The sequence below is a fragment of the Rhea americana genome, unplaced genomic scaffold (assembly GCF_003343005.1).
Source record: "Rhea americana isolate MKP2758 unplaced genomic scaffold, rheAme1 scaffold_181, whole genome shotgun sequence".
Lineage (NCBI taxonomy): Eukaryota > Metazoa > Chordata > Aves > Rheiformes > Rheidae > Rhea > Rhea americana.
The window spans coordinates 282,830-310,605 of record NW_028185939.1 but is presented as its reverse complement, the minus strand read 5'-3'; the positions used below and the strand labels follow the sequence as shown (position 1 = coordinate 310,605).

Below are 27,776 nucleotides of genomic sequence, written 5' to 3'. Positions count from 1 at the left end.
CCGGCATCCCGCGCCCGGGGACGGCGGTGCAGGAGCAGGCGCAGCGGGATGTCCCCATCCCCTGCCAGCTCCCCGTGGCCATTGAAAGCATGAGGAAGAAGTCCAGGCTGCTCCTCCTGGAAGGACTAAGCAAAACTGTGATCTGAGAAGCTAAAAGTGCAAATTCAGTGGCCCAATAGGGAAAAAATCCCGGCGACTCAGAGGTTCTCAATTATTCATGTTTTCCAGAATCACATTATTTCTTCCAGGGCCTGTTTTATAAATGCTGCTGCTATTTCTGATGGTAAATAACAATTTTGCATTATTTATGAACAGATTTTTACAATTGCTGATATTACAGCTGCTGTCAAAACACTGGGAAAATTATTACTACTGTGCGTTGCTGTTCGTGGGGTGCAGCGCCGCACYGCCGCTCTTCGCCCGGCGCCGCTCGCGTCGGCTCCGGAGAGCAGCAAGCGCGAGCGCGGGACTGGTGCTGCATTGGGGGATGAGGGAGCACTTGGGGAGGAAGGCTCGATTGTCCCCGTGGGAAGTCAGTGGGAATATGCATCCTTCGTGCACGTTCGGAGGAGACCAGCGGTTGCACCTGGATTTTGCTCGGCCTGGCAGCAGGGAGCGGYGCCGGGGCAGGGCTCTGCGGAGATCTGCCTGGGCTATTTATTCTTTCCCTCCGCAGCCTGTCTGGAGAATAACACCTCCTAAAACGTGCTGCCAGCCAAGGCCCTGRAAAGCAAACAGGTTCACCGCGATGAAAGACCCAGGTGCCGTCCACCAGCCCGTTATTTAAAGCCAGTGCAGGGATCTGTCTAGCGAACGCCGTGTTGCCATGGAGTCGAACACCGGCGTGAACCCAATTTTGTTGCTGTTGGAAAACAGAGTTAAATGTAAACAGCTGCAAGTTGTGCTTTCTCCTTCCTCCTGCAGATCTTCTCCATCGTGGTGTTTGGCTCCATCGTGAACGAATGCTACGTGAACAAGGACAGCCAGGACCCCGAGCTCCTCTGCATCTTCAACCAGAATGAGAGCGCCTGCAGCTACGGCATCGCCGTTGGCATTATTGCCTTCTTTGGCTGCATCTTCTTCTTCGTTGTGGACCTCTACTTCCAGCAGATCAGCAGCGTGAAGGACCGCAAACGGGCCGTCCTGATGGACCTCAGCTTTTCAGGTAYGTCCTTGTGTGCCTCGCTTGCGAAGGAGGCGGCTGGCTCCGYGGGGAGCGCGGGGCCTTGGCTCTGCCCCACGCTTGTCTGCTGCTTCTGCCGCCGGGGGTGTTTGTCGAGGTGGGATCCGGGAGGCCACCGGAGCCCCGTGGTGCCCGCGTCTGGGGAGCCAGGCGGGGCGCCTTGCCCTCCCCGAGCTCTTGTTTCCGGCTCAAACACACTGCGAGACGAAGCTGCTGTTCCGTGTGCTCTGCCGGGGTCCGTCTGCGCGTTGCGCTCGTGTCTTTGCCCAAAGCGGCTCGGCGCCGTCGGCRGCCCYRCGGCCCGGCGCGGGTCGGGCTCGGGCGCGTGAACGCGGACGAGCGGGATGCCTCGAGCCGGGAGAGGCCATCCTCACCGCGGCTGCTCTGGGAGCTCTCCGGCTCCGTTTGCAGCCGATGCTCTCGATTTCCAGGCTCTCGTGTTTGCAGAGTCTGAAGGTGATTTATCCGGCACAAGCATAGCTGACGGCTCTCCGGTCCCAGGTGAAAACATCCGTCATCGCCTCCCTGTTGCTAAAGATGTTCTGTCCTCCCTGGAAAGCTTATTTCAAGCTCCRGCGTCCAGCCCTTGTTAGATGATGTTTACAGCCCCCTCCGTCAGGCTAGGTGCCTGCAGCCCTTTCATCGGGGGGAAATGGAGCATCCCCATCCATGTGCCAGCTGGCTCGAGGGGTCTCGGTGTGCGGCTGCGATCCTCCCCTGCCTCTCACCCCGCAATAGCTGTTCTCTCCCCTGCGAGGCACGTGCAAAACGTTGCCCTGCTCAGTCTCTGCCTTGTTTCTCCTTTYGCGCCGTCGCGCTTGGCACGTGCTTTCCCGGACTTCAGCGGCGTGCCGGAGACGCCGGGTTTCCGCCCCGCCGAGCGGCGGTCGCGCAGCCCCCGCGCGCTCGTCCGTGCGGGCGACTTCGCCGCCCCCGACGGCCGCCCSGGTCCTCTGGGGTCCCTGGGGTCCGAGGAGGGACTTCCCGCTGCGCGGCTCCTGCTAGCATCCGGCAAGCCACTTCCTCGCCGCGAGAGCGAGCTGCCCACGTGCAGGTCGTGCGGGTCCGGGGGGGACGTGGGCTGGCGCCGCCGCTGCCCCCGCTCCCGCCGCGCACCGGCGTCCTGCTCCATGCAGCCCGGAGCCGTCGCCCTTGGTGTCGGTGGCCAGAGCTGCGCGCGCTCCGCGGACGTGTCACCAAGGCCTTGATAAAGATTTCCTGCTCCTCTCCCCTTTTTGTGCTCATTAATGAAAAGAGAAAAACCTCTCTTTTTTTTGCTGCAGAGAGCAGTCTCCCATAACTGCCCTGCAGCCCGGCCGTTCCTGGTTTACCCTAACGCTCCTCCCTGTTAGCAGCAGTTCCGTACCTGCTCCTGGACAGTCCCGTCTTTCCCGCTTGCCCAGCCATTTCCCGCACAGCACCGTGCCAGATGCCGGGCTGAAGTCYAGCTAGAGGGACGTGACGCTGCTGCAAACAGGAGCGTTGTTGGGGGCCCCTGTAGCGAAGTCCGCGGTCACCGTGAGCTAAACATAGCTAAACCCACCTCCACCTACTTCTGCATTTTTGCATTCTCTTCCGCAGCCTGAACCCGCCGAGCGTCGGCTGCGGGTCGCTGCCGGCGGACGGAGGAATCGGCCGGGCGGGTCCGTCCGGCCGTCCCGACCGCGCTGGTGCCGGGGCCCCCTCCCGCCCAGCCCGCTCGGGGGCTCGGCCACGGCACGAGCCCCTCGCTGCACGCGAATCGGCGCGCGCAGAAGCACCCTCCGGCCGCCTGGGCGAGCGATGGGGTCACTTTACGGGGAGAAAAGATGTCAGGGCTGGTTTGCGCCCAGTTTAGCTTATTCTGTTCTTACTTCTGTGYCTTCACTTTTCTAAAATTATGGCTGTCCCGAGCCRTTTTTACACCCCCGTTGCCATTGCCTGCACGCCCACTCGCACGTAAATGTCAGGCAGTTGGTTGCTTTCGGAACGAGAGCCGATACGAACAGCTCTCGCAGCAGAGACGACGTGCGGGATCTTGTTGGCACGTGAGGCCTCCGCGTCGCGGGGAGGGCGCCGGGGCTGCCGGGGGGCAAAAACTCCCACAGGGGTTTGCATTGCTTAACTGCCTCCGCGCTGATCCCTGGGGACTGCGGGGGGGACTCCCGCGCTGGCCCCTTCCTTTTTCCTTCCCTGCCAGCGACGGTTTTCTTGGTTTCCTGCTGCTTGCTTGTGCACGCGCTCTCCGCATCGGAGCTGGTTCTGGTGTAAAAGCTGAAGATGCACCTGGGAAGTGACGGGGCGAGGAGCACGCTGGGGTAAGGGGAAGCAGTGAAAATGGAGCAGCGCGACGGCGATGCTGCGCCCCGGCCCCGGCCCCGGCCGTGCCGAGCGCAGCGGCGTGCCCGACCGCTCCAGGCTTTTCCTGCGGACCGGCTGCTCCCGCGGTGCCGAGGCACGAGCAGGAGCGGYGCGGCCGCGGCGCTCTGCAACGCGGCGGGTGCAACTTTCGCTTCCATCTGCTCTTCCAGCTGCTCCCGTCGACGTGCGCGTGTTTGGAACCAGGCTGTAATTAGGGCTGTAACGTAGCTTTCCTGGTGTTTGTACTCTGCTGTCGGCAGATCCTAAAACTGTAATTATTTGCTGGTCCTTCCTGGTGCTCCCCTTCTCCCCGGCGTGCTGGAGGGTGCAAACCCGCTGCCGAGCGCACCGCCGCCTGCCTGCGGCCCCCGCTCAAGACCGGCACAGGCCGCCGCGCCGGCCAGCGTCAGCTCTACCCCCTTCCTCAAGCTTTAAACGTCATGGGAAGCAGCTAGCGCTTCCAAGCGATCCGCTCGCGTTTAACCCTGTAAATGCCCGCGTGGCTCGGTGGGGGCACCGCTGACCCGAGGAGGTGCTTGGCCCCTTGGYGGGACGTTGCCCGTGCGGTTGCCGCATGGAGCAGAGCCCGGCTACARGGGCGGCCTTGTTGCCTGACCAGGCGCAGGGTAGCTGTAATCTGGGAATATGATTCACGCTGCTGGGTGCAAAGTCTCATCTCAAAGGAACGCTAACAGAAGTTGAACATGATCGTGGATGAAAGCGAGGGCTGGTGCAGAAACAAAAATAGTTCTTCGTGGAGCTCCGCGCGCAGCCTGGGCTCGTGCASCGGCGTGTGTCGGGCCTCCAGACCTCCCGCAGCGCCTGCCTGCTCGTGCTGGACGCCCTCTCCACGCCTCGTCCACGCACAGATACCTCTGTTCACCCTTCCCAGCGCAATGGGGAGAATCTTTGCTCTTTCAAGGGCTCCMGGCAGAGCTGTCGTGACGTGGAATGGAAATTGTAGCTGGTCTCTGCATCAGGAAACCTCAGGGAAGTGCAGGAGGGCAGTAGCGGAAGCGATACCATCGAGGCGTTCCTGGCTGAAGAAGCTGGTGGTTTCAGACCCGGACGATTAGCCCGAGGAGGGGCAGTGTCTCCACTATCTCCGTGCTGCAGAGGAAGTCAGTAACTGCTGTCCCCGGCAGCCAGCGCGCGTTCGGAGCTGCGGGCCATGTCATGGCAGCTCTTGAAGAGCCGTGGAGGACACGGTGGGCAGGTGGAGCTTTGTGCTGCTGCCTGGTGGTGGTGGTGCCCGTGCCCGTGCCCGTGCCGCAGCTCTTGTGCGCCGTCACGCAGGACCAGCCGCTGGTGAGGGCCCCTTGCAACGCGCCCGGGAGCCCGTCCGCCCCTGAAGGTGACCTTCCCCCGGAGGCCTGGATTAAAGCTCCACACAAGYGCGTCATCCCGAGCAGAACTGGAAATACGCGCGGAGATTTGGGGCCGTTTCGGTAGCAGGCGTTGGTAGCGTCGGCTCCGGCTTGGGCAGCTCCTGGCACCGGCGCGGTGCGCGGCTGCGCCTCGCTTCGTCCCTCCGTCCGGAGCTGATCGGCTTAGGGAGCTGCAGCCCCGTCCTGCTCAGCCAGCCCCGGCTCCGGCGAGCAGCGGTCGCCCGAGCGCGTCTGCTCGGTGCCCCGGCGAGGCRGCGGCAGGAGCGCCGCGCGCCCGCCGGCCGTGCCCGCGCCCCGGTCTGGGTCACTCTCAGCCCGTCTGCGTCCGTGTGCAGTTGCTACTTGCAGCTTTAGAGCCCCCCCGGGCGCCCCATGGATGGGGCAAGGCACGGTGCGGCGCGGAAGAGCTGTAAAGCCGCCTCGTGCCTCGTGCCTCGCGGTGCAGCCTGGTGCTGCCCTCGCTGGTGGAGGCGTCTCGCCGGGGTGAGGGCTGCTGCATCCAGACCAAAGTTTCCGAGCGCCCCGGGGCGTGCGGCGGTAAAGGCCCTCGTAGATGGCCACGCTGGGAACGGACGTGGTCGCGCCTTGATGCCGGTCTGAAATCCTGCAGGACGGAGACGGGGGCAAGGACGGCGCTAAGCAGCTCTGTTCTCTTCCAGGTTTCTTGTCCTTCCTGTGGTTTGTAGCTTTCTGCTTTCTCGCGAACCAGTGGCAACGGACAACGATGAGCAAAGGGGTTCAACAGGGAGCAGACGCCGCTCGGGCAGCGATCGCCTTCTCCTTCTTCTCCATCATCACCTGGGTGAGTTCAGCTTCTGGCCGTGCAGAGGGCCCTACGCCGGGTGGGGGCCTGCCGCTCCTTATCCCGGGTCCCGCGATGGTGCCCAGGTGCGGGGCGCTCGAGGGCTCGCTGCCGCCCGCCGGAGGGGGCAGGACGCGGGCCGGGTGCTCCGCTACGTCTGCGGAGCTGCGCCCCGGGGTGGGGGGCCGGGAACGACGGCACGTCGGGCTGGGACCCCAACSACCCTCGCAGCCGGGGCGGTCCCGGCAGCGGGGTCCTCGCCGGTTTAACCGCTCCCCGCTCCGTCGGCAGGCACGGAAGTCGCGGCTGATCCCGCTAACCCTCCTCCGTCCCCGTCGCAGGTCGCCCTGGCGGCGAAGGCGCTGCAGAGGTACCGCCTGGGCACGGACATGTCGCTCTTCGCCGCGGAGCAGTTCGCGGGCGACGCCGGCGCGGCRTACCCCGGCTACCCCGCCGGCAGCGGCGTCGAGAGCGCGGAGACCTACCAGAGCCCCCCCTTCACCGAGACCCTAGACGCCAACCCGAAAGGCTACCAAGTGCCGGCGTACTGAGGGACGGCGGGCGGCCGCCGGGGCCGGGCGGCTCGTGCCTGGCTGCGGTGCGGTCGGTACCGTTCCCCCGCCGCGGCGAGTCAGCGCTGGGTTCCCTCCCGTTAGCTAGTTGTGCGGTGAACTCTGTACAGTGGTCTTGGTTCTTGTCTCCCCCGTCCCAGGGGTTTTGATTAAAGCAGTGTTCCCTCTAAGCCGCAAGGGAGGCGGGTCGCTCTCCCGCCGCCCGCCCGCCCGCTCCTTCCCGGCGGCTCCCGCCCGCGCGGCGCCCGCTTTGCCCGGCGGCGCCGGCGCTCCGACTCCGACTCGCCTCCGCGCTGCACGCGGCGCCGGCGGAGCCTGCGGAGCGGCCGGGGTTTGGCGGGCGCCCTGCGGCAGCGCCCGCTTTGCTCGGCGGCCGGCGCCGCCTCCGCCCTGCCCGGGTCCGAAGGTGCGGGCGTCCCTGTGGCTCCAATTTCAAGGCAATTAGGAAGCAATACACGACTTGTGTTTTTATATGGGGAGCGTATGAATACACCCTCTGCCGTAAACTGCAGCCAAAAAAAAAAAAAAGAAAAAGAAACCTCAGGTGTGAATCCGTGTTTCACGCTGCAGCCTCTAGAAATACAGACGCCAAACGGGAGAGCTGGGAAGACTTGCTAGGCCACCGAAGTCCATCGTGTGGGTGCTWAGCAAAGCGTGGCCGCGGCCCGTGCTTGCAAATAACGTGAGAGCGGAGTGCAAAAAGCGTGCCCGTGCGAGAGGCTGAGTTTGGGGTTCAGCTGCAGGATCGCTGCCTCGTTAAACACAAACACGTGAAAATCCAGTAGATATTTGTCCGCAACTTGGCTGCTTTCCCGGTGTATCTGGCTGCGCGGCGGCAGCGATTTGAGCTACCGTTAGTGAGGCCTGAGCAAAAGAGCTGAACCGTGGATTCCCAGCCCCGGCGGGAGGCCGAGGCCGAAGGCCCCCCTCACCTGCCTCCCCGGCTGCTGGCCGCTACCCACCTTTTGCGGTGCCAGTTTACAGCCGTAGTCTCATTGGCAAAAGTTGCAGGAAACTTCTGATGCCTTCTGACCTCGTGACAAGCAATAGTTCAATAACTGCCCTAGCTCTTCTGGTAGCAAAAGAASAAAAATCCGAGAGTTTTTGTCACCATTAGCACAGCTCATTTTTTTCTGCTGCTAAATTGCAAGCGAAGGCGTTACTTTCTGAGCAGCAAACCTCATCGTGAGCAGTCATTGCCAGTGACAAACCGTGCTGCTTGAATCCCGCACTGTCGGGGCGGATCGAAACGCGCTGTTGCGGCCGGCGCCGGACTCACCGGCTCCGACCCCTCCGTGCTCGCCCGCCGGCGCGCGGGTCTCTCTGCGCAGCCTTTCCGCCCTCGGCGCCGGGGGGTTCCCGGCGGCGCCGGCCCGGGGGGCTGCGCGGCCGCGGCCGCGCTCCGTCCCGGCGCCCGCTGCTGCGAGGGCGYGCGGAGGGGACGGCCGCAGCGGGCCGGGCCACGGGGAGCATCGCGCGAGGTAGACCAGGGACATCGAAACCCTAGCACAGCACGAGCCTAAATTACGTGACCATTGCGATTTTCTACAGTCAGTCTTGCTGGAAAAAAAACAAAAGGAAAAAAAGGCGGAAGATGTAACACAGGGTACAGTAGAACTGTAGCAATATTTTCCTTAGAGGGAACACTGAAATTTTAGCAGCACAAATGGTACTTGTGTTCATATTTTAGCAAAATTATAATCAATTTAAATGTTTAAATTGATTGTACGTGAGATAGTTTGTTCAGTACATTGTATTTTTTCTAACTATATAACTGTTCCAGAGTTTCCTTGTAATCGTAAAGAACAAAAGTTCTGCCTGACTGCGAGAAGCGTCCTGATCACTGGTGTACACGTGTTGAATATTATAAGAGCTGAACGTAAGTGCCCGACGCCTGCATCGCATTTCTTTTCTTCGCACCCCCTCGCAGCCTGCGTTCGAGGAGCCAGAGGGGGTTTCCGCGGGTTTCTTCCTGCGGAAGCGCAGCGAAACGCGGCCGCGCGCTGCCGGCGGGCGGGAGCCAGCGGCAGCCCGGGAGCGCCCGCGGCGCGGCACGGCTCGGCTCGGCTCGGCGCGGCACGGCTCGAGGGCGGCAGCTCGCCCCGGCGCGGGGAGGCGGGTGCCGGGAAGCCCTCGGGCAGCCCGGCTCGGGGCGCGTGCCGGGCGCCGGGCGCCTTCCCCGGGCAGCAGCAGCGGGGAACGAGGTGCCGCTGCGTCTTCAAGCCAGGACAGGACGGAACGTAATTCACACGGTATCGCAGCGCGTAAGACGCAACGCGCCTTCGAAACGGCGTCCGCCCACCTTACACGCGCTCTGCCTCGTCGGCTACCCCGGTGCCGAACGCCCGCGTAAGCCGCTCTCGCCGAGCCGCTCGCGCGGCCGCAGCGCCCGGCCCGGCCCGGCCCCGCCGGTACCGCCACGTGCCCACCGCCTGCMCTAAATCCTGTTCCCAAGCTCTGTGCAGGACCCCGCCGTGTCTCCTTGAGCAGTTTTAAGTGTTAATAGCGCTGTTTATTAACTGTCGTAGCACATCCTACGTAGCAGTGATTTCTCAGACAGACTAGTGTACACAGGTCTGGATTGTAATTAAATATAACCTCATGGGCTTATGGTTAGAGAATTACTAGATCCATCAGTGTAATAACTGTAGTATATTAGCTGGGGTTCAAGTATTCTTACATCATCCTTCATACCTCCTTCACGTCACTTTTCCTCATCGTAAATTCACTGCGGTACAACAGACACTAGCTGCTTTTCTTGCAACTCTCCAGACYGCGTCGTAAGCGCGTGCCAGAATTTTGCTGTGAATTTGTGCCGTGCCAGCTGCTCCCCTCACGCTGTTCCTGCAAGCTGCTCCATGTATGCTGCACTCCCCTAGAGCTCCCCAGAAGCCCAGTAGCTAATTYAGGCTTGCAGAGGGCAAGGTTATATTGCTCTGAGAATAGCGTGCCGAAAGCTTCTGCATAGTGTTAGCACTGAATTTGGGCGTAAAGAATAAAATTAAAAGAAGAATACCATACCTTTCCCGGAGCTTCATTCTACGTGATAATCTTGCTCCAGGACACTTCGTTTTGACAACAGATATTTCTCAGCACTGAAGTCAACCACAATATGTAAACATCAAACTTGACTGTATTTTAAGCATATTAACAAAAGAAAGTTTGAAAGAAGAGCTGTCAATTGAAAATTGCTTCCAACATTTTAAGGTATTCCTAGCAAGGTGGAAGCTTTGCTTAACTGATACTTAGAAAATATGCCCCCCTTAACTATATGTCTCTAAATTTCATGCATTTTATGCATTTTGAGCAGAACTTCTCCACCTTTAAGTGATGTCGCAGACACTGGATTGAAATCACTTGGATTTTGCTCATTTTTGTCAAGATGCTGTGTAAGATGAGTTTCCCATCAGGCAAATTGCAGATAGCTACACAGCAGCATTAAAAATCAGCTCACGTTCTAAGAGTAAGCAACAAGCAGTATTCCTTCTTTTTTTTCTTTTCTTTTTTTTAAAGACTGTGGGTAGTTCATACCAGTCTCTGTCCGTGCAAAAATCCCAGATCTTGCAACGGTAGCTAATTCTTAGTTCTCCTCTGCTGCATTTGAACAAAGTTAAGCTAACTGTGGTCATTGTCTCTTCATTAGTGAATCACATCATTACTTTTTGGCAATCGGTATTTCTCTCTGTACTGAAACTACTGTATATATTTGCAAACTCCCTCCCAGTCTCTCTCCGCCCTCGAAACGTGCTGGGGAGAACAGACAGTTTAGTCCCATGCAGTTTTATTCACAGTATTTTTTCTAGAGAGCATTTTTGAAGCTGCATCAGAAGACCCTCCCCCAGTATTTGAGGCTTAAAACTGGCCTTCACTATAATCAACTTGAAACCCAAGTTCAGCTGCCTGTATTTTGTTGCAATATGCATTTAAACCTCAGATTCTTTAAGAGTTTTAATATCAAACTGATACCAAACGTGGCTTGCAATTTAAGTGGGTTTTTTTTTCCAGATACCTCTGTATAGGCAGACCGCTTCAAGGAGTTGCAGTTGTCACTAATCTTATGTGCATTATACTATAAAAGTGGACTGTGTATGGAAATAAGTTAAAAATGTTTACAACTTTTGTATATATATAAAAATATCTTTTGAGAGAACATCTTGTGATTATGTATTTTAGTGTCTGTGTAGTAACTGCAACTTATTTTCAATAAAGAGTTAAAAACAAATAGAAGCGGCCTGAAAAAATTGAGTAATATTTTATTTAACCAGGTGAGCACAGGGAACAAAGAAACTGCATCATCAGGCCAAAGAGAACCACCACCTCCAGGAAACTTAAAGCAGCACTTCCAGTTCTCAACCCACTAGGTAGGAACTAACTACATGTCTGATAATACAGAAGAAATTAACTGAAAGTAAAGGGAAGACAGAAGATGCTCCTTCAGAGAATATGTATTTCATTTCCTCTGAACTTTATAAATCAAATGAAGAGACAGATAAAATCATTTACATTGTGGAGCAATTGCGCACTAGATGCCTTAGGGCAGCTGGCATCAAAATGTGAGCGCAGAAGCTGTAGTGTGATGGGCCTGAAAGCCAGCTCTGTCCAGAGGAACCGGACTCAAATTAGGAACAGTAATACAGAAGCATTACTACTTGTCATGTTTTCATGCATTTTATAAACAGCCATGCAGCCAAATAATGTTCCCTGCCCACATTTCAGGGCATGTAGCCTGGCCCCTGCGAGGCCTAGACACATTCAGGTATTCAAAACAGTCTTAAATATTTGGAAAAGAAACCAAAAGCACTTTGCAGCCTGAGAGCAAGCAAACTAAGTATAAGGCAAGAAAAACTTTCTGTAGCCAGGACTAGCTCTTCAGTAATAGCTTGAGCTCAGTTTCATAGAAATGATGCTTATATAAAAGCAGTGTTTTTTCATTAAAAAATTACATAAATTAATTTCTTTTACGCCTACATGTGAAAAATAGCTAGATCTGGTCTGCCAGGATGGGTGAGACTCAGACACTCTGAGTTACAGCTATGGGAAGTGCACCACAGGGAGGAGTCTTGTCACTCCATCATGTCATTGCTGCTGCTGGAGGAATTACTTCAAAATATTTAACAGTTTCCCCTCTCATCTCCTAGAGGTGGAATTTATAGATGCCAAGCAACATAATCAAAGCTATTGCAGACCATTATCACCAAGGATGTAAACACTCCATACAATCTGAACAAGTTATGCTTGTTAGTGCAGACCACTGTAAACAGATAAATGCACTTAAAGGCACTGCAGCTAAACATGGTCAGTGATCAGCAGCATTTAATGTCCCAATATGCTGTTGTTTTGAGCTACCACCATTAATACGTCCAAGGAATTAGAAATATGGCAGTCATTAAATAAAATTACTGTGAATGAAGTGTGCTTTACAGAAAGTAAAGCCTTAACATTATTATTCTACATGCAGTGCTACAAAATAAGTTTCTTTAAGGAACATGATTACATAAAAGGTTAGAGGCAACTTCAAATCTCAYGTTCAACTAATCACACAGATCAGTCCAATTCTTCAAGTAGTATAATTAATTCAGGTTTCAGACAGGAATATTCTTTGCTATATGAGCAGCCCAATGTTTACAGACACAAAATTGTAATGGTCTTATTCACCAGTGAGTAGCATCTTTTCCTTTTCTGCACCTTTGCACCTCTGACTACCTTGATCTTCATAGTCACCAAAAAAAAAAGCACAAAATCAGAATATGAAGGAAGCTACTTTTGCTTCCATTCATYCCAATGACTCAAAAGCTCCCCCTAACCCTCCAAAAAAGAAAGAAGAAACAAAACTAAATGCTTATTTCCCTATTGTGTCCCCTGTCAGTCTTCAGATCAGAAAGTATTTTCTCAGCTATTGCATGTTGCAGGAGAAAGGTGGCCCCCTGCCTCCCCACCCTGCAGTTTCAGCCTAATTCTACTCAGGCATTTCGGAAGCTCAGACTTTGGATGTTAATTAGCTACGGCGCAGTCCAGTGATCCCTTTGCAGAGTATTTACGAACAGCRCTGAGAGAGCTCTCTAACAGTTACCTGTGTATTACTACTCAACTGGTACCAGCTCTCAGCCACACTACACTGCCAAACCTCATTCCAAAAAGTGCATATTCATAGGTTGAGAYTTGTTTTATTGGTCTTCAGGAAAGCTAACTGATTATTCTGCTGATTGCCTGTAAAGAAGGGAATTCCTCGTCCTCAATATGCAAAGATTTATGGGTGACAACGTCCTGCTGAGTTAGCACTTGCTTACATGTTGGGCAGATGCAGCAGTCGAGGTCAGAGCTGGAGTCTGTTTGCCAAACGTTCTTCTTGTTCTTCTTCGGTTTGTTTGAGCTTTGCTTTTCCTTGATTCTGAAATCATTGTGCGCAGAAAGCAGTTCTTGTTGCTTAACTGTGTCCGGCAACAACACCAACAACTCATTAAAGATTTTCTTGAAGTTATCCCCAAGTAGGTCTCGGCAACTTTTGTAATACTGTGCTGCAGAAATCAGACCCTTCGGTGAAAAAGAGAATTAGCATAATTAGAAATGAGAAAACAACAACTATTTCACTGGCCTATAAAAGGATTCAATTCCTTTCTTCCAGATCGCACCATTCTCACTGTTTTTTTTTTTTTTTTTTTCCCTATCTCAACACTAGAGAAGACTACCACTACAGTGGCAAAGAAAAGAAAAAAATCTCCATCTAGTCCATTTGGTGATAGCAAACTGTGACAACTGCACTATACGAACTAACACAGTTCTCAGGAATCCCACAGTTCTTGCTGACTCACCTGTCTGAATTGCCCAGAATGAGTTTTAAATTTATTGAACTTAGACTCATCACTTTGAAGAAATTCTTTAATAGATTGTATTAGCTGAATGTTCCTTTGCTGAAAGTTTTCAGGTATCAAGTATGATCCATGATAGGATTTTGGCCTGCATTTAGGGGAGGGAGGAAAAAAAAAAAGTGAATCTGACAGTATTCCATGTTATAGAAAGACGCTACAGATTGTGTGTATGTTAAACGGAGATACTTTTCTGTAAGATACACTCTTGCTCCACCAATTTGACAAGCAATTACTACTAGCAGCATATATATATATATATATATATTATTTTTATTTTTTTTTGATGAGATGTTGAAATGCATCCCACAGGGCTAGTGTATCTGACTCCAGATATTTAAAATGCAAACTTAACAGTCTTGACTAGCTTTTTTTGTAAGTCAGATTTACTAATAACAACATGAGCAAAAAAGACCAGATCCACACTATGAATAAAGCAGAACAGATTAATGAAGACATCTGTATTAAACTTCTATGTATTTTCCCCTTTCCCATAAGCTCATCTTCCCAGCCCAGAAGGATGCCAGCCAAAGGCACCAACTTCTGGAAGATCAGAGCAATGAAAGCATCTAGAGGTTACCAAAAAAAGCATGCTTCAGCATCTTGCTTCTGAGACTCAGAGAGAATCAATGGCAAGGTTAAGAAATATGTTCAAACTGCAGTTTTCCAAATAAATCTAGAAGAGAAACCTCAACTGCCAAGCTGCATGTTTTGTTTCCTCAGACTTTCATCCAAATGTACATTTGTGCCGACTTTTACCCAACTCTCCTGAACTCAGCCTGCAATGGCTATAGGACTCTACAACAGAGATCTCAGTTTGGTCTTGTCTTTGTTATGTGGATGGCCTCTGCCCTAACAGCTGTTTAGAATAATCCCTTCCGAGTACTACATGCTTCATCTGAAGCCTATATGACAGAACTGAGACGCAATATGCATAAAGTAACATTAATTCAAAGCACCTTTACTTACTCTTTCAAAGATGTAGTGACAGGTTCAGGGACATTGGTGGATGGAATAACAGCAAAACCTGGAGGGGGTTTGCTAACAGGCACCGACAGTCCTGGAGGTGGAGGAGGACTCTTTAATAGCACCACAGTGTTAAAGCCTAAACGAAGGCAGAAAACAGGCAGGAAGTTGTAACACATATCTGCAGTACCCATATACTACCATCTAAAATTGACACCGACAGTCTGATGTACTCTCCAGAAGCACCAAGGAGTAAGAGTCAGCAACACAAATCACTGTATTTAAAGAAACCTAAAATTAAAGGGGTAGGAATCTGTTGCTTTAACAGTCAAGTCAAGAAATACTTCACAGAGCTGGTATTACTTTACAGAAAAGCTTTAGGAAAATTATTTAAAAAACACTAAAACTCATRACAAAAGATATTTTTACATTATTAAAATGAACTGAAATCACTCCAGAAGTCACAACAGCACTAGACATCACATAAGCTATAGCTGACTCCACCTAGCAGTATCTGCAGAGCACTACAGAATAAAATAGCTGTGCAAGCATCTCCTGATGTGATGCTACTTTCATTAAAACCACTTTAGGTTGCACTCGTTGCTATGTTACTCCAGTTTTACAAGAACGTGGTACCACTGAAAGCACRGGCGATACATCTTTGCAAACACAGAACAAAAGTGACCAAGCAAGCCAACTGTCAGTGCAGCAGTGCCAGTAGGTACTGGTCTCAGTTAAAGAGAATGCCCACAGGAGCTTCCAGGCTAGATCTTAAAATATGAAAACACACATACGTTACTCATCAGAAAAGCAGTGAGTGGCTGCTCATCCACGAGCCACTCCCAGAGAGCAGACACCCGTGACTGCATGGAGCAAAGGTGTTCTAACACTGCAACCGCTTCAACAGTGTTTTACAGAGAACATTCAAGAGAATTGAAGTTGCCCACGCAGCCTTTTTTTAAATGCAAACACTAACCATGTGCCAGAACTGCTCTTCGCATGGCAGCCAGAAGGAGCAGTTTGTACTTCTCTTCTATGTGCCACATGCTACATTTCTCTAAGCTACAACCAAACAAGGCTGACTGTGCCCTGTAGCACTTACCTGGTGGAGGTGGCATTCTAGCTGATCCTGAGCTCCCAAGAGCTGGGAAGTCTTCCTGAGGTAAAGGGCATTGGTTAGTCACTGTGGGCTTTTTAAGGCCAGGGGGCTCTTTGGGTGTACTACAGATTGCTAATGATTTTTCCAAATGACCGTTCGTAACAGTTGCAGATCTGTCACTGGCTTGAAGAGCAGAACAGACATTTGATGTCTGTTCTGCTTCTGGCAACTTTTCAAGAGATGACCTGGGAAAGGATGTATCCTGTAAGAGGTTTGGGGAGGACGGTCTCTGCTTCTCAACCCCCATCTTCTTTTTCTTGCTCACTTTTGTAAAAGTTTGAGAGGTAGAAGCTGCCAGCAAGGACGATACATCAAACATTGTTGGGGTGTTTCTGATCTCTTGGGTTGTCAAGCCACTGCCACTGTCTTCATCATCTGACAGAGAGAGTTTATTGCTCTTCTTACTTCCTTTACTGCTATTCAAGGAGGGTGGCTTTTTGGCTATCTGGTTTGCACTGGGGCTACTAATGGCTTTGACCACACTTTTATTAGAACCGTTGCTCCACGCAGACGTGATGTTAGTTACTGTTTTGTTGTTAGGCCTCATTTTGGACACTAGAGCTGGAAAATCTTCCTCTTGAAAAGCTGTTTTCTTTGCAGTAGTTGTATATGTCAAAGACATCCCAGAAGAGATGGTGGGTGCTGCAGAAGATGACAAGCTTGGGAAATCTTCTTCTTTAAGCTTAACTGGTGCTAGCTGGGCAGAGCTGCGAGAAAGGAAAAATACACTAACTTAAACCAATGCTACGGAGGCAACGCAACTCCAACAAGCAGAACGAGCTGAATTCCTGACTGCAGTCTCCCTCAAACTATCACTCGGAGCGTCACAATTGCCATAACTGTTAACAGGATGAAAATGTACTCAGGCTTATCAACTGCGTCTGAAACGAGTTTCCTCAAAGGAGTCACAYTGGCCTTGCTTTGTTATCAGTTCTGTCTTCGTACACCTCACCTTGACCAAGAAACTGTACGCAGGTTTTGGGGAGGGGGGCAGGGGGCCAGTCTAGCTGCCACACCTTGCAAAGACTCTATTCTAATAATCACCAACTTAAGGAGATGATACATTTTACAACCCAAAATATACAGTTCCATCAAGATAAACTATAAAGTTAAAAATTACTGGAACAAACGATGTTGAGAATTTCTCTGAAACCACTCAAAGAACAGACTATGCTTTGTCATGCAAGAGACAAGCAGAATCAAAGTTCAAAGTAAAAGAGGGGAAGAGGAAGAATAATTTGCAGTCAAAATGATGTGTAAAATTATTTTCTGCAAAAAATACAAACCTTGAACAAGCTTCTAACTCATTTTTCTCATTGCTGCAGCCTTGCACAAACTTACCCTTGTAGAGGTCCCACTGCTGAACCAATCGCTGGAAAGTCATCTTGGCATAAAGCACCATTAGCAGCTGCTTCTTTTGGAGTATTGAAAAAAAGACCAAAGAGATGTTTTCAGCCAAAATCCATTCATTTCAAAATGAAAGCTATTTCTGAACATCACATCAGCATTAGCAAGTCCTATTTTCTGCAGCTGATGATGTCATTAACTGACATTCCAAAAGGACAATTTAAATCCATACGTCACTATTTCCTTCAATTARCTGCATTCACCATTATGTCACTGCACGCTGGTTAGCATATGGCAAGTTCATGATACTTAAACATGAGCAAAACATTGGTTAACAAGGGCGTTCTGAGGGAATCCTCAAGAGACTAAGATGTTAYTGCCCCCAGCTGTCTGCTCCATGCCTCAGAAGTTAGCACTTGGTTGTCTGCACTGGTTTAGGATGCTCATCTGAGCCTAAGCGCTTGGATTGAGGAATGAAAATAGCTTCACTTGGGAAGCTCCTCCAAGCTGTTTATTATACCTCTGCTACGGAGATGCCCAAGCTGCTCAGCAATAAGCTCTCGGGCAGTTTACAGTACAGCATTTAAATATAAATTACTCTCAATTTGGATTTGCCTTAAAATGCARTGCTGCAGCAGTTCAGGGACAGACTGAAAACAGTTTAGACATGCATGCAGCAAGAGCTGGGTATGCAGCTGGGAGAGATAACCTTGTCCRTCATCCCCAACTGAGCTGTGCCCATAAACTAACTAGAGCTCTCAGCTGTTTCAATTCATAATTAAAGCACAACCTTTAACTTGAAATCTGCTGTTGGAACAGTTAACAGTGGAAAGACCACTGCATCATATATATCTGTCCCCAAACCGGACCCAAGTTGAAACAAGTCAAATCTTGCTTCCATCAGTTACAGACTTTTACTGGGAATAACTTCTTCCTAACAAAAGGGATATTTAGCTCAAGCAAGCACCACAACAAATCAGCTCTTGCATGTAGGAAATGGCATTTAATATTGGATTTAATATTTCTGCCCATCTCCACTTTCAGAATAACATGCTGCACAAATCCTAGTGCACTCTGACACATTTCAGTGCAGATGAGTGTTGCTGCATTAGGATCCTCCACAGCTCTCTCTATATTCACTAGCTTTTGAAAATATTACGTGTCGATTCACACCTTTGCCAGGCTGATCTCCTGACCAGTCACGCCTCCCTGAATCTGCAGGGCATGTTCAACACTAACCTGTAACTTCATTTGAAGACTTTGGCACACGTTTGGAGCTGGGTACTTCTGAATCCCTCAAGTCCTCCTTTTTACCTTTGCTGCTGCTGTCATCTTTATCTTCTACCCGTTTTTTCTCTTCTTGCCGTTTAGCTGCAACAGATGCCCTGACTGCTGCTGCAATGTCTCTGTCTTCTTCTTCCCTASAGGACAGTACAGACTTTCTTGGTAAAACAGCAAGGATTAGTAAGCACCTTTGTCTCTCTCCAGCTCTCACCTCGCCAGTGTCACATCCCAGTGACATTCCCTGGCTTGTGCTGCCACCTGCTGAGAAGGCTGAAACAAACCCACTTCTCCGATACACCCCCAGCGCGGTCTGGTAAGACAGGCAACATTCAACCCCTGGATTTGCAAGTTCTACACGTGGTGATAAAAAATTCAGTACAGAGTAGACCCAAGTGAACTGCGAGAGACAGTAGAAAGGATGCATGAGGAAACTTGTCTCTCCCATTCATTTTCAAATGTATGAAAATCTTATCTGTAGATTGAAGCAACTTTTTGAAATATGATTTGTCATGAACTCTCAACACATGCACAATTCACATGCGACACTGACGTATAAGGTGCTTGGAGATGGATTTTTTCCCCAGTGAATTATCAGTAATGAAACATCCAACTGTCCAGCAAGAAAAGAAGAAAAATAGATGTGCAGTATGTATAAAGCACTCAGGTCTTGTGTGGATGAAAAACATATAAATGCAAAATTTCATATCAATACTTAACCCTCTTCTTTTTCCAAAGCACTCAGTCTGGCCACACAGAGATCTGTTAGTTCAATGAAAAGCATGGTCCTTAGAATAGCAGCTTCACGATTACCCAGACCAAAAAGTCCATTAAACCTGCAAAGGCTTGTCACTTACTTCAGAAAATTCTACTTAGAAAAGTTAGCACAAAAAACAGTTGCTGCAAATTAATGTAGTATTCTGAGCTTAGTTAACCCACTTGTTGAAGATTACATCGTTCGTTTCCTCAGGTAAGTCCAGAGAGCTGAAACTTCACACAAAATTGATTTCACTTTGACCAAGCATGCAATCAGTACACAGGCTTAGACTGAAAGCCACCTCTGACCTCAGCTAAGGATCCACTACAGAAGTTTCCAGGTTTTCTACTCACTTCTCTCCTACTATCCTACCGAAACATCATTAAGTGGTAATTAAGAAACAGCAGTAAGCAGCAATAAAAATCTACAAGATTTGTGCTACTCACCTCTTGTATCTCCAGCTGCCTCTTCTGTTTTGCTGACTTCCTCGGCCTCCAAGTCTGCCTGACCTCCCTTGCCTGTTAAACCTGTCCACTTCTTCATAGTCCTCTCCACCTATAACACCTAAACAGGAGGGATGGTTGATCAGTCTCAAAAGTTCAATCAAAAGATGCCTAATCTAGGCATCACACTATGCCTGAAAAAGGTTGAAAAAGAAAAAAARGTATAAACAAATCTATATTGATTTCTTTCATCTTGATGATTATGTAGTCCATAACACCTTCAGGAGTGATACATGAAAACATATTTTGCAGTATATGGATTCCACACACTGTAACCTGTGATGCGAGTTCTAAGTAATTTCATTTTTGTGTGCACAGACCTCTACATAGAGTTCCACATAGAACAGAAGTTTGCATGTATGTCAATCTCTGCACTCCTAAGCGGATACACTGCTCGGATCTCATGCTCCACCTTCATCCCTGCTTTCTATCACCTGTAATATAACTAATTCAAGCAAAGGCAAATGGAAACAGAACATCAGCCCTTAAAATCATTCACTCTCATTTTCCCATGAATACTTTTTTGTAAATCTCATTCCCCCCAGCCCCACTTACCCTCGTTCCTCCTCTGATGCCTAGGAGCATAGTTAAATTGAAGGTCTATTTGCCGGTTCTGCCTGGCCTCTGCCCTGTTCTTGCTGTGGCAGGCTGTTTTGTGTGCTTTATAATCTATTTCTGTGCGGAAAGCATGGGTAAACTGTTCTGTACTGCACCGTCCCTCTTCACAAAGGAAGTGCTTTTCACGGAAGTGTTCACGAAGGTATTCATAATCACTGGAAAGAGAAAAGGGGCTGAGTCGCAACTTTCCCAATATATCCTGCTAATGCTGCATAATTATTCTTTTCAAGATGGAATGACGACAAGCCTATCTGTTGGTTCTTCCTTTATCTCCAGGAGAGTTCTCCAGCTGAAACCACTTCTGTGCAGCATAGACATACACCTTAATGCCTGACCTCAGAAGCTAAACTAATCCTACTGGATGATAATTATCACATCCAGCAGTGCATAAAACATGTATTTCAAAGGAAAATTTGTTCTCATCTCCTTTGCACAAAGGCTTTGGACTATTAGAGTTAACGTACCACACAGCTAATGAAGAAAGCTTTAAAATAAGAACTAGACAGGAAGTGACTAGTGATGCCACCAGCTTGAGAAATAACAGATCAAAGACAGATGGAATTTCAGAATTATTAGTCCTATACTCAGTATAAAAATACATAGACTACAGCCAATCTGCTTACATTCATGCCCTCTGTCTTCAAGCATTATGTTCCACAAAAGTGAAAAAAGATCCAAACAAATTTCCTTTAAAAGTTAAGCTACAGAAAGAGAAATAAGCCACTTTCACAAACCTGTAGTATTCCTGAGCACCATCAGAGTCACAGAAATGACAAAAATAATGATCCCGTCTTAGGTGTTTCAGTAACTCATCATTATCCAAATAACGCTCATCACAAAATTTACAGAGGGGATGCCCACGATGAGAGGTGTCATCTGGATCTCCATGGATTCGATGGCGGGCAAGGTCCTTACGAGAATACCATTTCCGTTCATAGGTAAAAATCTTAAGAAATATATATATGTATTACTTCATGTGAATAGAGAACGAAGTGGAATAAGCCAGGTTCTGCACAACTTTTTCATCTGTAAGAGTGTAAGATTTGCTTTGACCAGCCACAGAAAACAGCAATTTCACAACTGACACCCAAAAACTTTAGTGAAAAGGAGCCAAAATTCAAGCAATAYATCCAAATTAAATCTAACTTGCAGTTCACCAAGTTCAGACATTGAAAAGAAAATAATTCACTTTTTCTTCACAATTAAATTTTGTTACATTATGTTAAAAAAAAAATACAATCTCTGGTGGAAAAAGCCTAAATATATGTGTTTATGAAAACATAGTACTTGCATACTTAAACTTGAAAAAAAAAAAAAAAAAAAAAAAACGCAAAATAGAAGTGAACTTTTTTACATTCCTCCAACAGCAACTACCCTATATAGCCACATACAGTCAATATGGTTCAGTGAACAAATTTTACATTATGAGCCAATATTCGATCCCTACTAAAATACAGGCTATTTTCGTAGAAAGGGTTATGAAGATGCCAAAAACATCAACACATCCTGGAGAACAGATATCCTCTATTTCTTGCTTAGATAAAGAACATTAACTTGTTCTGGAAACAGATCAGTTTGGCTTAGCTATGGTGGACTGCCTGAAGCTTCAACATGTTTAAGAACTACACTTCAGTACTTGCTAGCAGTATGACAGCATTTCTCCAAATTAAAAATGTCTCTGCAGTAATCTGAAATTAAAAAGCAACAAATTCTACTATTGTTTATGCTTTCCCTCAAAGAGATTATGATAAACTAGCTTCTTGCTAACTGCAGAAACAGCTCTTAACCAGAGCCAAAAGCACATCACAACCAAAAAAAAAAAAAAAGCAGTCTGGCCCTCCCCTGCCCACTTCCCTTGAATTAGCTCTAATGGTTGCCCTACCACAGGAAAGAGGCGGATCAGTTCACTGAAACTTAACCGGGGTGGGGGGGAGAGAGGGGGAGAGCGGAATTAGTCTTCATTCAAACAAACGCTCTGATCACTTTTGGATCCTTCTAATTCTGGCAGTAACCTGCAATTCAACTGGTRAAAGTCAACTGTGACACCACAGGACAAAAATGCATTAATGCATTTCTCCAGTTTTATACTTATCAGTTTCAGAGAACACACACACATACACAAAACCGTGTGTAATGAGTCCTAAAAATACTTGCTTGTGCATTAAACTCCTTCCTGTAACAATAAGCAATGCTGACAATAGTCAGAGGCAGGTTAGCAGTCTCATGCCTTGATTTAACAGTAGCTGCTGGTTTTGGCTGACATGCAATTCAAAAATATGAAAAAGCACTCTACTCTAGGGAAAGATGAAATTCAGACTTTCAGAGCATAAGAAAGCATCACCTTTTCGACCAACATAACATCAGTCATTCTAAGTGATTTTTTTTTGAGCAGGGAAAGAGGGAATGTGAGAAAGGAAGACAACAGTGACAGCAAGGTAAGTAGTTTAAAGGCTCAAGATACAGCACCTTTCCAGACTGAGACAACTCAGCTTTCCAGTAACTGTATTTATCTTTAACAGGTTGTAAGAAATCTTTTAAAACTACCTCTGGTCATGTTCTACTTCGGTACCCCAAACACAGTGAACCTCAGACATTGACAACAGGAGGTTTCACAGAACAGTTGAGGTTGGAAGGGACCTCTGAAGACCATCTAGTCCAACCCCCCCACCCCCCTCAAGTAGGGTCACCTAGAGTAGGTTAGACAGGATCATGTCCAGGCAGGTTTTGAATATCTCCAGAGAAGGAGACTCCACAGCTTCTCTGGGTAACCTGTTCCAGTGATMTGAACTGGTTTCATCTTCCTATCACATCAACATTTTGATTATATTAAGATATAGGAAATTTGCTCTGAATAAATAAACATGATAATGAAACACAATTATATTTCATTAAGCCAGCAAGAYGAATTCTCATCCTATATATGAGCTGACTGTAAATGCTAAGCCAATTCTGATCTCAGAGAAGAAATCAGTATTTCATGATACACTCTGTTTTCTGAACTGGCACCAAATATTTTCTCAATTGCAGTTTTACTCTGTAAAATTGTTACAGGTACAAGTCTTAYAGACATCAAATCTCTATTGTTACAGTTATAAGAAAGCCTGCCTACAAGTCAGGATTAGCTTCCTATCAGAAAGCCGGGTCTTTGGTACTTGTGGGGTGGAGTTAACCTCAGAAGGTTATTAATCTGGTTGGGTTTAATCTAAAACATAATCCATTTAGAATCTTTAGGCCTCCTTCATCAATCAGTTTACAAAAGGAAAAAGACCTGAAGCAACTGGTTTCACTGCAGGCAGACAGAGAAAACTTAATAAATTGGTGCTGTTCAGCCACCCTTTTCCTTCTACCTCCCCAAATACTTTTTCAGCTCATGTAAGGAGGCATCCCTTCTTCCCATACCTTAAAATACAGGGCTAGCTCACCTTTAAGTGTTTAACACAGAGTTTGCAACAGAAGAGTTCATGCTGCTTTCTCATATGCTGTTCCAGATCTGCAAAAGTATTGAATGGCCTTGCATCTGGACATAAAGAGCATTCATGCTGCAGCAGCTTCCTAAGGGACAAAGAACAGTTTATTAAAATTAACCGATTCTCTCTCAGCAATCTTATACCTTTACCAAAAAGTGAATATTCCATCAGTGGCAGAAGGCTGCATTTTTATAGCTCCCCTAGCAATTTGTAATGAGGTTAGAGACCTTTTTATTCCAAGGATACTTTTTCACCTGTCAGGAACAGAACAGAACCGCATTACAGAGGCTTGAACTGTAAGAGAAAAGCTGAATAGGTACTGTGCAAGTAATAYGCTACTAGTATAAAACTTGTGATTGGACTGTAATATGTCCATGCAACAGACTTCTAGCTTATTGAAGACTCAGCCAATTCATACAACRTTCACATCCAATTATGCTTTCAACTGTCAGTAACTGAAGAATATGACATTCAACACAGAGGAGACWGAGAATTGTAACAGCAAAAGAGCATAAAATTAGTACAATGATCCCCAACAACAGCTGAAAGCAGAGCACTGGTCTCAGTGGAAGATCCCACCAACTCACTTTTGATTGCTACCCATGGAATTGAAGTCTCAGCAACTCTCCAGAAACATCAGAAGTAACTCTCAGAGCTGGTTTATAACTAATCACAATATGCTTTGAGCTAATTAAACCCACTGCCCAGTTCCATAAATATGAAGTCACACAAAACTACAAATATATCAGCAAARCTACTGTCTTAGCATAAATCAGGCTGGACATATTGCACAAGTCTCTAAGAAAAAGGCATCGCTGCCTACATTGTTTTGCTTCTTTTCTTTTCTTTTTTTTCCATTTAACTGATTTTAATTAAATTTAAATCCTCCCAATTAAACATGTTACGAAAAAATATTTGAAAAACACGATACTGATGACACATTTTTACTGTGTGGGTTTTTTTTTTAYTTCATCCATGTAGAATTAAGATTTTTGTAGGAAGAAGAGGTTGCTCTTCTTTGCAAGCAATGTACAATACAACTGCCTTTGATTAGCCTTTATACAGCACAGCAATAAACACAACTGTAATAGTAATACTGTCCTTAGTAAGTTACAGAACAGCCATGCAAGAAAGGAGAAGCTTTCAGCAAGTTTGCTCTTGGTAAAGAAGCAAAAAACAACTTTTCATTGGCAACAACACTTCTGTATTATGCATCTGAACAACTAGAATTCCAGTCTTGAGTTGCTCTCTTTGCTGACCTTGGGCCTGAGAGTTCACACCAAGCATGGTGCTCCAGCCTCTCATCCTACCAAAGCCACTTGCATTGCAGTGTGACTAAGGTACACAGCATGACAGTCACTCTATTTCCATAAAACAAAACCATACTGTTCTATTAAGCCATGCATTTCCTCTTACGTAAGATAGATAAGAATGTGGCATTTTAGGTATATACTACAGAAAGGATTTCAGTATTTACCTGTACAGTGTATAAACATTTCCATCTGTAAAATAGATGTCATATTTCTTCTCATACTGCAGCTGATTAAGTGCTATTGTTGAGAAAGATGTAAGCTTTCTTCCAAAAACAACCTATAGACGACACAAGAGAGAGCACATGTGAGCTGTACAGTCTTTGGGATTYCAAGTCAAACTCCTTGGCACAAACTTCATTTTTTAGGGAGCTCTTCCTAGCCTAAGGCTTGGACAGCATTTCCAGAGCTCTGTGCCAGCTCCTGCTGCTTGTCACTGCCCACCAGCTCTGTCACCACAATTGTCAGCAAAGCAATGGTGACTGCTCCCTAATCAGCTTCTAGCAAGTGAGTCAGATTAGATGAGCGTGGATTGGACTATCTTGATTTTGGGGTTTTGGACTAGTCTTTTGGATGAAGGAACTCTTTTACGACATGTTTTGCTACCACAACTGTGCTAGGAGTAAGTATCTTCAACCAATTCAGCCTCTTGCACAGCAAATGTCTGTCTGGAGTCCCGCACTCAGCTCCTTCCTGTCTCCTGCTAGGAGATCACAAAAATTCACACTTCAAAAGTGCTAAGTGACATTACTCATAGTCTGATTGGGAAAGAACAATTTCCTCTTTCCCCAACTACCAAGGAAAGTGAGAAACAAAATACTACATCACTTCTCAAATTACTTGTACCATGTATTCCTTATAAGACAACCTGGTTGTTGGCAACTGCTCCTATCGACCTCCAAGTAGCTCGCCTATGGTACTGCAGCGATTTGCTACATTATGTCCTTCTTCAGAAGCTACCTGCCACTGTTCTGCTTCAACATGTATTCCTAATTKGGGAAATGTTGGGGGTAGCAGCAGCATTTATGAAACAGCTTGAATTACCTGTGCCAGCTCAGATAGGTTTACAAAAAACAAAATACAGTAATTATCTTTCAGTTGTTGCAATGAACACTGTAAATCTAGAAATACTTACAACCTTAACAAAAGAATGTAATTAAGACGTACATAGCTTAATCTTGTTAAATCACAAAATAACTGCTCCCCTACCCGCACTGGGGTGAAATAGCTTGGAACAAGTCTTTTGTGTGTGTTTTTTTAAGCTTTCTTTACAGTGGGGTTAATTGCAAATTAACCAAAACAAAAAATRCCAAACTGAAGTGTCAACCTTAAAACAGAAGAAAGAGAATAAAAACCAAAGTTAGTTGCAGAGATGTCAACTATGTCTAATTCCAACTATAAGAAAAAAAAGGAAAAAGAAAAAGAAACAGTTTCAGTGAAATTATAGACATTTCGTTTCAGCCTGAAGTGAGTTCTAGAAGGGAGGAATTCATTGCTGAAAAGCAGCTTTTTTCACAGGAGACCAACAYAACTTCCTACAACAATTCCAAGAACAATCTCACATACATACGTAACAAGCACATTCACTGACCCTCCAAGCCCTAAATTAATTTCAGAGTGAAGTAATCCTTCTTAACTTAACAGCAGCAATTATGCATCACTGAGCACACATACTACCATAACAAGTATACCTTGCTCTCTTCTTCATTTGCTACTCTGATGTAGTCATGTTAATAGTTATTTTTATACCATTTTGACATTAGGCTATTATACTTACCAGGTCAGTCTACATTAATCAGTATTACACCTCTTGAGATTTAGTAGTGGTGCACTTCTAATTCCATGTACACTGTGCAAATTAACAAAACCTGTTTTGGAACCTACATATATACTCAGTCCATTCAAGGCCTTTTTTTGGTATGATTCACACAGCTCCAATGGCTTTTTTTCCTCTTTTTTTTTCTTCTGAGGGAGATGAGTAAACAGACAGAACAGTATCATAGTGGTACTTAAAGACAAGGGTAAAAAGAATGGACATTAAAAAGGACCTCTCAGACAATTATAATAAAAGGATCATTTTAAACAGTTAACAAATGAGAGAAAAACATGACTTAATGAACTGAAGTTCAGCCCACATAATAAAGCAATTATTACAAAATTGAAAAGCTCTTGAGATTTACAGTCTATCTGTGATCCTAAGAGACAAGCAGTTTTAAGGAAGAACAGCAGTATCACAGCCTGCTTCTTCCTTCAATACAAAAAGCAGAGCAGCAGCTCCTCAGAGGATGATCAGGAGCATATCTGCTGTTCAGAATATCTTTCCGAACACAGAGGCTCCTCATGCGCCAGTCAGTTCAGCATAAAAAACACATCAACATTTCTGGCCTCCACAAAGTCTGAGGATCTCAAGCACGCAGCCTAAGAGTGTCTGTCTCTCCAGTCATTTGAGGGACATGAAAAGCAGCTAATGTGGTTTATTTATTTAGGAGAATCTCCCTTTACCGGGGGGGGGGGGAGGGGGACAGAACACCCCTCCAAACGCACACTTGTTTTACTTCATTTCCTACACCATCAGAATATTTTATTTTGTTTAAAGCTAGTACTAATTCTTTCCTTTGGGGGCATTAGTTTCTCTCCACATCAGCTCTTCAAAAACAAATTCACGTATAAATATTTATTTTTGTAAAAATCACGAAAAAAAGTTCATCAGARCAGTTCACTGCCACACCAGACCACCCTTCACTCCGTCCAGGGGAGGCAGTGCCTCCTGACACAGCAACTCCTAAACTCTACAATAGCCTGCAAGAACGGACTGGTGGGCCACGAACACAATAAAAACCTATCAAAAAGAAAAAAAAAAGTAGCTAAGGCAATATTAGTTTTTAAGTCTACAGGCTCACACTGTCAGGAATTGAAGGGGCAAGTGCTGAATGATATTCCGCAAGGCAAGACACGGCCATGCCCGGGCAGAATGTAACATACGTTCCCTCTCCTCTCCCCTCCCCTTCCTAAATCCTAAAACCAGGTCAGAAATTCAGAAAGATCAGAAAGAAGACAGAGCGAGCGAGGTCATCGCATACCAACTTCAGAGAACGAGCCTCGCCGGCTTAAAAAGAAAAAAAGGAATTTAAAAAGAGGAATTATTCGCTGTACACTCCGTCTTCGTCACGCCCTTCCGCCGCGGACGGGAGCGGCCGCGCGGCCCCGGCCTCCCCCCGGC

At 47.3% G+C, this 27,776-nt stretch overlaps 2 protein-coding genes across 3 annotated transcripts in view; one reads left to right on the top strand and one right to left on the bottom strand.

The window, feature by feature from the left end:
• The first annotated feature begins 748 nt into the window (after window positions 1–748).
• SYNGR3 (synaptogyrin 3) lies at window positions 749–6,574 on the top strand. The gene is made up of 4 exons (XM_085301993.1): window positions 749–761; window positions 893–1,165; window positions 5,571–5,713; window positions 6,055–6,574. The coding sequence occupies exons 1-4, from the start codon at window positions 749–751 to the stop codon at window positions 6,262–6,264; spliced, it is 639 nt and encodes a 212-aa protein (XP_085158119.1). The 3' UTR covers window positions 6,265–6,574.
• A 3,944-nt stretch (window positions 6,575–10,518) lies between these two features.
• ZNF598 (zinc finger protein 598, E3 ubiquitin ligase) overlaps window positions 10,519–27,776 on the bottom strand; it is a 17,534-nt gene continuing 276 nt past the window's right edge. Inside the window, exons 2-12 of one of the 2 annotated variants that reach the window (XM_085301920.1) lie at window positions 24,724–24,836; window positions 23,202–23,331; window positions 20,514–20,725; window positions 19,717–19,934; window positions 19,105–19,222; window positions 17,860–18,041; window positions 16,615–16,684; window positions 15,217–15,980; window positions 14,118–14,253; window positions 13,095–13,239; window positions 10,519–12,816 (exon numbers count right to left, since the gene is read on the bottom strand). In XM_085301920.1, the coding sequence (XP_085158046.1) occupies window positions 12,469–12,816; window positions 13,095–13,239; window positions 14,118–14,253; window positions 15,217–15,980; window positions 16,615–16,684; window positions 17,860–18,041; window positions 19,105–19,222; window positions 19,717–19,934; window positions 20,514–20,725; window positions 23,202–23,331; window positions 24,724–24,836 (2,436 nt within the window). In that variant the 3' untranslated portion in view covers window positions 10,519–12,468. Of the gene's footprint in view, window positions 12,817–13,094; window positions 13,240–14,117; window positions 14,254–15,216; window positions 15,981–16,614; window positions 16,688–17,859; window positions 18,042–19,104; window positions 19,223–19,716; window positions 19,935–20,513; window positions 20,726–23,201; window positions 23,332–24,723; window positions 24,837–27,776 lie in introns of both variants that reach the window. The other variant, XM_085301919.1, reaches the window with a different exon arrangement.